This window comes from Wasmannia auropunctata, unplaced genomic scaffold (genome assembly GCF_000956235.1).
Source record: "Wasmannia auropunctata unplaced genomic scaffold, wasmannia.A_1.0 LD336101.1, whole genome shotgun sequence".
In the NCBI taxonomy this organism is placed as follows: Eukaryota; Metazoa; Arthropoda; class Insecta; order Hymenoptera; family Formicidae; genus Wasmannia; species Wasmannia auropunctata.
The window spans coordinates 3,331,431-3,343,622 of NW_012026789.1; the positions used below are offsets into that span (position 1 = coordinate 3,331,431).

General features: G+C 36.3%; 1 protein-coding gene across 1 annotated transcript in view; it reads right to left on the bottom strand.

Annotated features, from left to right (window-relative positions):
- LOC105459397 (pikachurin) overlaps positions 1-9,348 on the bottom strand; it is a 115,730-nt gene extending 106,382 nt beyond the window's left edge. The window contains exons 1-2 of the mRNA XM_011705378.1: positions 9,186-9,348; positions 4,327-4,691 (exon numbers count right to left, since the gene is read on the bottom strand). Coding sequence (XP_011703680.1) covers positions 4,327-4,444 — 118 coding nt within the window. The 5' untranslated portion in view covers positions 4,445-4,691; positions 9,186-9,348. The remainder of the gene's footprint in view (positions 1-4,326; positions 4,692-9,185) is intronic.
- Between the last annotated feature and the right edge of the window lie 2,844 nt (positions 9,349-12,192).

Here is a 12,192-nt window from a genome sequence, read left to right on the forward strand (position 1 = left end):
CGTTTTGTGGTGTAAATACATACATATTGCTATTAGTTTTGTATTGTGCAAGTTATTAGAGCCGCGATATGATATTCATCTCGTATATAAATTTAATATTTAATAATATCTATAACATAGTAACTTTGTATGATAAACACGGATTGTTTTCCTTGAGGTCTCATTAATAGTTTCATTTAAATTGTATAAAGTTTCTAAAATGTGTTGAAAACGTTTAATGGTTTATTAAATGGCTAATTAAATACGGTCTAAATGGTTAATTAAACATAGTTCTTGCCTAATAAAGATTTCAATAATTAAGTAAAAATTAATTTTATTTCTTTGAATAAAAATTTCTACAGATTAATAAATAATAGGTATAAATTGAGATAAGAAGTAGAATATATATTCATCTTTTAACTTTTTATTCTGATTTATATTATTTAGCAAAGAAATTTTTTAAAGCTACAAAGTCTTAATTTATAATGCGCTAATTATTTAAATATAAAATTTTGTAAATTCACTGGATAATCAGAGGTAGATGGGCATGAAAAATAAAAAATTCCAAAAGTTGAATATAGTGGAATAGTTGAAAATCAACATTCAAAATTATACCTATTTACGTTCAAAATCGTTTTATCTATGCTTGCATCGAGAGGTCAGTTACACTAGGCTCATGCATAATTATCAGTTTCATCTAGTATGAAATACGTTTGTGCTGATTGCCATGAGAAATAAATGAAAGTCATCTTGTTTCACGCAATAGCATTGACGCGCCCGCATTCATTCGCAATGAAAAATCGGTCGACATTATTCGCGTTATTGCCATTGGAATATTGGCAGCCGAGATGGAGAGCGAGCTCACGACAATACGGCATGCCGGCCAATGTCGGTTGGAGAAAATGGCGGAAATATAAAGCTCTAATGGCTTTTGGCGGGACTGGGATATCGATTCTCGTGCAGCTCCGCGCATTAATCGATCGTAAATGTTGCATAAATACTTGCGCGACCGCCACGAATCCGCCGAATAGTTCCGCGCGGAATAATGTCAGCCTTGCTGGAATTCAATTCATTTCAACAGGTCACATATAATTCAATTTAACACGCATAGTCCAACGGCATTGTTTTTACCGTCGAATCAACACGTTCCGCATCACAGAACGCGATATCATTGGAATTGTGCATTGCACGACCGATAATGTTACGTGTCTTGTGCACAAAGCGACCATATCTCGATTATTGTTTTTCATTAACATGATTAATTAATCTTTTAATTACATGCCTGGTCGCGGCTTCTTAAAAGTCCGGGCGCCGTTTATATTAAACGGGTTCACGTCCATGGATCATATCTTAATTACGTTACCTAAATATAATATAACAATATAATCGCGCGATTCATTGTGCTTAACCGTTATCTGCCTTATTCCCCATTTATTGCGATAAAATGAACGGCATGCGACAAAGCAGACATCAAGTCGCGCTAATTGAAAACGCAAGCATATTAAACGTACATATACACCGTTGTCGTGATCACGCGCTAATGCGATTATTAGCGTTATCACGATTTGGTCGACTAACAAGTAGGCGCGTACATATATTGACACACGGTCGAAAGGCGTTTACTACATTCCCGGAATATTTTGAATATTCAAATACGCGAACATTGCGAAAGCAAAAGCTGATCGTCGTTGAGCGGCCAAAAGTGTTTGCACACGGCAGCTAGGAAATTGCGAGCATTATCGCGCGGCTCGATCCCACGGCACTCTCGCATTCTCGAGAGGATCGATACGAAGGCTACAATTAACTGGATACAGTCGCGCCGGCAACCGACAGATATTTCACTGACTGGCGCAAAATATTTCGCTGGCTCGACCCTTTTTTCCATGCCTCCCTCTTGCCCGTCTCGCTCGCGCACCGAACTTCAGTTCGGTGGAATTTCAGCCATCGTGAGGTAATTTTTCAAAAATTATCCGTCCGCTTCATTAAGAATAACCAGCGCCGCAAATGGGCGTAAACCTGCGGAAATTTTTTTCGGAATGACGGAAAAACGCAGGGCGGGTTCTTCTATTCCACGTATAAACTTTTCACGTCGAGAGTCGTCGAGAGACGTTGTCGTTAACTTTTTATCGAATGGGTATGGATTTTCGATACGAAATGTATTTTAAAAACGAATTCAATTATTTAAAGTGGCACTTTTCAGGTCGATAATTTAAGCTAATCAAAAAGTAGATGCGAAAATGACGAATATGAATACTTTTTTTTATCTTACAGTATGATTTTTTAAAAATATTGTACAAGACACTATCTCAAAGGTAAACTGTAACGACAAAGTAGAAAAAAGTAATAAAAAGTTGAATCTATGATCCATATAAACGACGAATTGTCACCAAACTTTTGTAAGCCCCAGGCTACAAAAAAAATACATTATAAACTGTTGCTCTCTGTAAAATAAACTTAACTTCTTTTATACTCTCTTAATTGAAACTTTTTCGTTTAAATCTTTATTCAAGATTTACTGAAATGCTTAGAACACATCTAAAATCAATTTATGAACTTTAAAATTTATTGTTATAAACTTTTTAAAGAAAAAGTATAACATATTTTTTAATCTATAAGCTTAAATATAAATTTATAATTTTTTAAATTTCTTTATATTGTTATTGACGATTATGCGACGCGCAGTTGTCTTGAACTAAAAAATTGTAAGATTCACATATTATTAAAAATATTATTATAAATAAACACAAAGATCCGTTTTGTATAGTTTTAGCATTTTTATCATCCTTTCTTGTATGAAACAATTTACGGTCTATTTAAATACTTAATTATTTATATTGTATTTATGTTGCATTGTTGTAATATTTAATTTGTGTATTAATCCGTTTATTGAAATATGGCATATTAAATAATTTTTAAATCATTTTTGAAAAAACAAAATGTATATAATTAAAAAAATTATTTATATTTTTTAAATGGCTTTCCTTGTCTTTTAAGATTATATTATCTGTTTTCCGTAGTAAAATTTAATTATCTTAAGTTGCTTAATGCTTTTTTATGGATTATTTCTATAATTAGAAATTATAGGCTCTTAATACTTTATTAAGAAACCATTTATAATTTAACTCAAATTAGTCAAAGAAGTCATAAGAAATGATTCAATATAATATGCTCTGAGAGAATATCTTGGTATATCTTTCTACCTCTTAATAGACTTAATATAATTGCGTCTAGATTACTTTAACATGGAAAAAAATTGCAGTAGGACAAAAAATTTTAATCTATTCAGCATTAATGGAAAAATAATCGTAAGTAAGGATTTTATAGATTTAAAAAAGGATTTTATAGAAACAAGAAGCACAATTTTTATTTTTATTTTAATATTTTAATATTAAATAAGTTTAAAATATTTTTTATTATTAAGGTATTCTATTAATGTCGTATTACAAAATGAATAATTTCTATTATATTAACTATTTTCTATTATATCAACTTAGTTTCCAACATTGTTAGTTAATGATGGACGCATGTAAAAAATCTATCTAATTTATAAAATCATCGATTACTTGCGTATTTTTAATTCTCGAATGTTCGACCGTACGCATATTGAGTTATGTATACCTTCTCGCTTTCAATACAGAAAGTTTAATAATTTTCTATTATGCAATATTTCTCCCCCCAAAAAAAACGTTATCTGAAATTTATTCAGATTTTGAAGAGAAATACGTTCCTGTTCAAGCAGAATTTAAACTTTTTCTAGAACAGAGTTATTATTTTACGGATTTTTGTCACCGCATACATGAAGATGCAATATTAATTTAAAAACATAACTACAATGGATAATATGATTATCTTGAATGCAATATTATTAACTAAAAAAAAGTTTAAAATCATCTATGAATTAAGAAAATAATTGATAGAAGAAATTTATAAACGGGTAGCTACAAGTTACGAATTATTTTTATATGCAATACTAAATAGTTCCATACAGTTCTTTTACTGCAGTGAAAATATAATTTACTTAGCTGCTGCGTTGAAAAATAAATAGCTTGCATTACATGAGACACGTACTAAAACATGTTTTATAGTAGCAGGGCATCAATTTCATTTTATACGTAAACGCGAATTTGATTGTTAAAACGAAGAGATCATGTATTATGGAACTTTTTCGGGTTAAGAACGTTGGTGCATCAATCTCGTGCCCCCACAAGATGATCTGCAGCTCCTTTTTGTAGTAAAATACCGACCGTAAAACAGAAGTCAGATCGGTATATCATACCACTTACGTGACGGTAGTTACCGGGGAGTCTATAAATCCGAAGGAGGGGAGGACAAATAAAAACGACTCACCTTGGAAAGCAGCCTCGAAGGTGGTCTTCTCCTCCACGGGGTTCTGGGCGAGCACCGGGACGACCGACAGGTATCCCAGGATGATGAAGAGCCGGCAAACGTAGCGTAGTCCAGCCATTGTCCAGCGATAAACATGCACACGTCGCTGGGGGTCGATAAGTCCTTACTGTCGCATGCTCCAGCGAATCCTGTCGATCACTACGCGGCACACGCGAGGCACACTCTCTCTCTCAATCTGCCGGAATCACTAATTACTCGCGACTATTAGCACCAAACGGTTCGAGATGCACAGATACGAGACACTCGTCACAAACGCGGTGAACCGACGCTGCGACAACCGATCACGCGAGCCCCGTTGACTTTCTCTGTGAATCAAATGAACCAAAGTACCGATAAGTAAAAAGACAGAAGAATTCAGATTCCCGACAAAAGGGAAGTGTGTTTTGACAAAATAATTTTCACAAATTTGAAACCGACGCTACGTCTCAAATATTTTACACGATAATTGTGCGCAATTGTTATTTACAAAAAATTTCCTGCAAAAGCAATTTTTACAGGAATGTTTAAGGAAGGATCAAACCCAATGCGAAGTTTTAATATTAAAGAGAGAAAGGAAAGCAGTTGTCGCTAAAAAGAAGAAAAGTGTATAGAAGCTTTTTAATAATGCGATAGCGCGCGTCGTATAAAAGACAAACTCAGGCCCCGGCTATCGTGATGACGATCGCGAATATCATTCATAGTTCTGCAAAAGTGAATTGACACAGGTCGAGGTCGATTCAGTTGCAAATGGCGTGTACGTAACAAAGTATCCGCGGCGTTTACTATTCTCGTTATATCATGGCAAATGATAGGTCTCTATTTTCGCACGATACCCGATGCAAATTTACTTGACACCGTATGCATATCAATGCGGGCATGCATATTTCCCGCGGGCTCGCACAAAGGGGGTTGTTTTCGCCTCGCTCTCGGTCTCTATCTCCGACTTTTTCTCTCTCTCTCTCTCTCTCTCTCTCTTCTCTCTCTTTCTTTTTCTTTTTTCCTTTTTTTTTATTTCTCAAAATTCGCAGAGCGAAGAGACGGGGAGGGACGGTATAATCGTGCATCACGCCGCGAGAACTCCCGAGACGCGATCATCCTCTCGCCGAGAACGCCGCGCCGCCCCGGCAGGATGTTTGTGCATGGCGGAAAATGTAAGGCGAATTGCTGCAACGGCCGGATTAACGGCGCGAACTCGCGAGTATTAACGTCCTTTAGAATTAGGTTTTTCGCTTATTGCCAGACTTGCATTACACCGTCCCGTCGCAGGCGCCGTCGTCGGTGTCGCCAGACGCGAACGTTACGTGAATATGCAAGACGCCACGTCCGGGGTACGCAGCTGCAGAAAAAAAGTCAACCGTATACCGTGGTTAAAATTAAATTTTCGGGGTATTGTCGGAGCACGTGACTTCGTTATGCGGGACAATATGCGAGATAAGTTAATATCGCGTGCAAATCTCATTTACGTCGAGTATGTCGATTCGAGTAGTTAATTTAAGCGATAAATTTCGCCAGCTACGGTGAATAATATTATCCTTGTTTGTGCACTGTGTTTTAATTTTTTCTGCTCCTCCTGTTTTTTTTGTCTGGATTAGAATGAACTCTCGTAATGAAAAATAATTAAAAGGAAAACAGAAATCTATTACGTATCCTGTAAGCTGATTATTATTTTCGTAACTCGCGAAGTAGCTGAAGTAAAATAAAATTTTAACAAGATGAGGCGCATAAAAATTGCTGCAGGCTCGTAAAATTCGAGAAGAAGTTAAGTAATCGGTTTGTCGATTATATCGGGCAGGCTGCATCACGTCCGCTGCTTTTAGATTTCGACGGGGATCGAGGTAGACGCGGAGCTCGATATCGACTGTCGTAGCCGATAGTTGACGTTTCAGCTTAAGTCACCGACTGGTGTCACGAAGTTGCGGCAGATAAGATTACTCTGGCAGAGCCTCGTGGCCGAAATTTCCATCCCCGGGTCGCGCGATGTATGCATGTAAGCTGCGCGCAGCAGTCGGTGGGTAAAACGCATTGGGTTTACATCCATCGCATTACACCGCCGATGTCTTATGGATATCGAGTGCGTCTCATATCTTCTCGTATCTTCTCACATAACGTTTGAGAAATTGGATTTTTTAACTATTGAAATTCGCGAAATCTCTCAGACGTCGCGGACGTCAAATATTCGTCTGACAACTGGCAACGTGGTAAGGAGATATTAAATTCCTCAAGGAATTGGACACGCGGAAAAGAAAAATTGCGATTTATCTCCTAATCTTATTCCACCAATTCAATTAAATCGATTACTCCGTAAAATGAACATGTGAAATGTAAATAAAAACAAATTTTACGTAAACTGATATAATTGTGAAATTACAAAAAATAACACATCGAGCGCGAAATTATAAATGTTAGGAATATTGATATAAACATTTGAAAAATACGGCTTAATTGTTACATCAATTGTTTGCAAAACTTTTCGTGCGAGTAAAAAATTAATTGCAAAAAATATTTGTCTTTCAAAAGTGATTTAATTCGACAAATCGCCTATAAAAAGTCTTTTCTACTTTGGCATAGTTTTTGCAAAAAAAAAACTTGCACGTTTTTTTGACAAAGTTCAAAATATAACATACTTATTTAGCATGACATATATAATTTATTCTTTATGCATTTTAAAAATAATCCTATCTCCCGATTTGTTTTTAATAATCCCAATTATTATATTTGTCATTTGTGCTTTGAACCAATTATATCTTACGAGATAAATTGCCTCTCTCTGGAGAGCTTTTGTTATTACATTTTATTTATTGATTGATGAAAATTTATTAATGGTTCACTCTGTATTATATTACCGGTGTGTGTCTTTATCTGTGTAAGACGAATCGTGACAAACTAAATTAGCAATCGCAAATTTATGTGTAATTTAATGTATGCGATATATGCCGGCTAGGTATATGTATGTATATAGATTTTATATGAACTACAAAATAATGTACAACATTAAATTAACAATTTTCTGCCACAAACTAATATCATATTTAATGCCGTTATAATTAAATATCGAATATTGTAAGTTTAAATATTGGAATATAACAAAGTCGTCACGATAATTAAATATGACAATCAATAATTAAAGAGTTTTTCTCAATACAAATTAATATTTGTTTCCGTGGAAAAGATATTCAATACGCTCGTCTGCTACAATTCAGGATTTCCTTATGTATAAGCTATATTAAAAAATTTTGTTAACACATCAATTATCGTTTTAATCTCGCTACTTTTTTGTTCAGTTTTCCTATAATTATATTTCTTTTTTATTCGACAGATTTTTCATATTTTAGGAAATGTATTTACAGTGACATATTTATAATATCGAATATAAACTAGCGCTCCCTCTCTAGCTCTCTCTCTCTCTCTCTCTCTCTCTCTCTCTCTCTCTCTCTCTCTCTCTCTCTCTCTCTCTCTCTAACATTTTACAATATATTAATATACTGCCATTTACTGCATTAGTGCAATAATTACGTGCGAAATATGGGAGCAGCTTGCAGCTTTACCGCAGCTCGTAATAATTTAGTATTTGCGCAACACAGGCCGGCGAGAATTTCAGGAGAAGCTTTTTTCGCGCGATACGATTCAGGCTGCTGCAAAATACAATGTGACAAAGGGAGAATCAGGTTGCACTATTGTGCCATTATCCGGCGGCTCGGTAACAAACAGATTTTAACCCTTAACAAACTGATGTTCAGCGTCACTCGATACGTAGCTTAAAGCCGTTCGTAATTCGATTGAAGCAAATACTCATTCACAAACTAAACTCTAAATCTCCTATTGCTTGTACTATTTAATATTGAAATCGTGTGTATATAACGCATCACTTCCGCATTAATCATTCGCAATAAATAATATTTAATTTTCGGTAAAGAATAGAGAATGAATTTAACTGTTTAGATTAGCTAACAATATCGCATTGAAATTGATATAAAAATAATGCTGATTGATGTGTTAAACGAATCTATTTTTTAACTTAGTTTATATTTATATGGAAATTCCTGTAGCGTAAAAAAGCGTATTAAGGATCTTTTTTCGCAAATATAAATACTTATGTATATTCATATCGGACAAATTCTTTGATACGGAAAATATCCGGGATTTTTTATATAAATGGAATATTTGTTTAATTGAACACTCGTCCGCGTTGACACATTAATACTGTATCAATACCGTAACATCTCTAACGATTACCAAATAATCTACATGGCTAAGCGTGAAATTCGTTGCTCCAAGAAAGATTGGCCATCCGACGCACCAGTCCGTGGCGTGCGAGCAACAAGCAACCGACCTCGAAAGACGCAATAATATACGCCCTCGTAGGGAAACGATTAGACCGTCGAAGATCATACGTGAGAAATAATTTTTGATCGATAGGGGCTGAAGTGTCCTTTCTCTCTCTCTCTCTCTCTCTCGCGCGCGCGAGAGACTCGCCGCCGAAAATACGGTGCGTGCGTGCGTGCGTGCGTACGGATACGCAGCTTATCGAGCGATCGCGCGCGGCGGGCCGCGAGCCGAAGGGCCGCTGAATCAATAAGAGAAAAAGCGTCGCTTCCGCGACGTTGCCCTTCGGGGGAAAGGCCACTTATACGCGCGTCGTCGGTCCGGCGCGAATCGGAGCGGTCGCGAGCGGTCGCCGAGATGCCACGGAACTCCCGGTTCTCTCCCGTAGGGTTCGCGGCGCAACCCCCTCGCCGAGCGCACCGTCCAACCCCCGTTTCGCGTCGCCCTGCGTCGCGTCGCGCGTCGCGCCGGCGGAAGCTCGACGATTTTCCCCGTACCTGTCGCACGACACGGCTGCCTCTCGTTCTCGTCGCAGGCAAGATCTTTTTCCTCTCTATACTCCTTTTCTACCTTTACGCGAACGAAGGATGCACGAACGAACGCACACACGCGTCGCGGAGCGTCGCGACGGCCGTCGGTGCCGGCCGGTGTCTCCAATCGAACTGCGGGGGTAGTTCGACGGTGGCGCCGCCGAGGGACGCCGCCGCCACCACCGCCTCCACCACCGCCACCACCACCGCCGCCACCGCCGCCGCCACCACCGCCGTTGCCGCCGCCGCCGCCGCCGCCGCCGCCGCCGCCGCGCGGCATGCGTCATAACGCCGCCGCCACCGCCTTCGATCGGCCGCCATTTTTTTACCCGAGCCGCTGCGTTACTAACCCCCTGAAAACATTCCGCCTGGAAATGCGTGCCTTCCGATCGAGGGTGCGCGGAAGGCCGACCAGGGATGTAGGCGCCGGGGATGCGGAAGCGACCATAAGGATCGCGTTTGCCCCGCGCGCTCTAAATTATCTTCTCTCATTTCGTGAAAGTGAAAAGAGAAGACATGACGGATTTAGAACGGTAAGGGAATTAGGACCGTAAAATTTATATTAAACTATGCATTGAAGATGGAGATTACATCTCGAGATTGAGATTTAGTTCACCGAAGTTAAAACGGGTAATAATTAAAAATTGAAATTTTAAACTATTATCAACCAATGCCCCTTTTTTGATCAATGATTAAACAATTTTTAATCTTAAGTTTTATCGGTAAGTAAACGATTGAACAATTTTTAAAACAATTTTAGTTTTAATTCTTAACGCCAATTTTTAATTAACAATTGAACAATCTTTAATTTTTTTAAAGCAATTTTAATCTTAGTGTTTATAATTAAGTCCTTTTGAAATAGATGACCTGAAAAAAAATGTCAGGAATTTTTATTTGATATTTTTATTCTTTTTTATATCCAGTATATTCGATATTTGTCATATCTTAAATGTTTCTGTATTTTATTTGTTCTTTTAAAGCACATCACGTATAAATATATAAAGCTATAAATTTATTTTTAACAATTGATATACATATGAAAATAGGTAGTATATGAGTTCATGAACCCGTGCGCTCCAGTTACGCGAGATGTCTTCACCACTTCAGTTAAGGGTTAAATTGACCATTACATGGAGAGGATTCAACAAGAATACTCAATTGCCTAGATAGAGAGTGGCTGAAAATTTAATGGTAGCTCTGCGGAGCAATGTAAAACAAAAGATTCAAAACACACAGTGAAAACACGTTGGGTTAATCACTATTTTTAACTGAATAGTTTGCCTTACGAAGATTTAAAGCGATTTCGGAGTTTAAATGTACATGGTGATTTTTACACGCGAATTCCCCAACATAAACATTCTCCAAGCGGTTGCACGGATAATAGGATAGAACGATTGAACAAAAGAAAACTAGCTTTCAAATTTTATTCTATTAATGTTAAAGTTAAACATCTAATTTCTAACTGCATAAATCGAAGATTAGAATTACATTTTCGCGGTATCAATTTTCATTTTCATAAATATATATATATATATGTATAGACAATAATACATTAAATTTTTTATGAAAACAGAATACTTAAAAATAATACTATTAATAGCTATTTGTAGGTCGGACTGAATTATACATTTTCTCGAAGCGTATTATATCAAATTTGGTATATTATATTAAATAATATTTTAATAATTTTTTTTACAAATTCTAAATAACTTGATTTAATAAATGTGTTACATAAGAAAGAAAAGTGATCACAAATGTTTTTACTTTTCTTATTTTACAAAAAACATAATTCTTAGCTTTTATATCAATTACATTTTTAAAGTTAATATTATTAAAGTAATACGTACGATATAAATACTGCATACATTTATCAGGGTTCCGAATAAGCCCGTATACAGTCCTGCGTGATAGCCTCAGGCTTTGTTGATTGGTTAACGTGCCAGGTGAGTCTGACTATTATCGGAATGTCATCACTGAATTGTCCATCACGGCTAGCTTGAAAGTTGGCCTATACCCAAAAATCAATAGAACAAGAGCATTTATTGTCATAGATTGTATCTTATCAACACAGTTCGCTGTTACATCACACGTTCATTAATTTCCTATCTCGATGCAGTTTGTTATTTACAATACCGCATACATATTAAAAACAAACAGGAAAAAAAAATTAATGCATCTTATCGTACGATTAAATTGCAAAATAAACGTAGAGTTTACCGAAAAAATAAATTCCAGTAAAGTGAGCAGAACGATTTTTATGTACATATTAATTTTTTTTAATAAAAATTTAATGTGTAACACACCCACATATAGAAAAATCAATATACTGATATTTTATACTACAATTTTTCGTATTGCACGTGTAGCGATCGATAATGAATTTATTAATCCATTAGAGTTTTGCTTTGATTTAGTACTATGTTTTTTTATGTTGTTAAATAAATTTGTTTTATATATTAACAATCAATGTGTCAAGAGATTAATCCAAAAATAACGTATACGGGAACGAAAATCATTTACATATCAATTATACACGATGAAAATATTATTGATACCGATATTGTATTCTTGTAATCGTTAGAAAAAAGAGCTTTATGAAAACATTAATAAATTTATTATGTGCTCAAAGACGTTTATTTTCACGCTGAACGTCAATTAACTTCGAACATGTTCCTCAATTGTCCGATTTATTCGCAACACCCAATATATGGCGCTATGAATTTCATCAGTTTGCCGTAGCTCCCCTTTATTACTTTAGAAAACTCAAGTTCCACGTAATCCGGTTAACAGCAGCACCTCATACTTAATCGTGTTCAACCGGTGACCTATTCTGCAGGATCCTGACGATAAACGGATGATCCCGGGGGGATAATAAAGAAGGGGGTAATCCTCGCGAAAATCTTACAACGGGACTCGACAAGATAACAATTTCATTTAATAGTTTATTATCGATGTATCTTTATCTCTCGTCCCA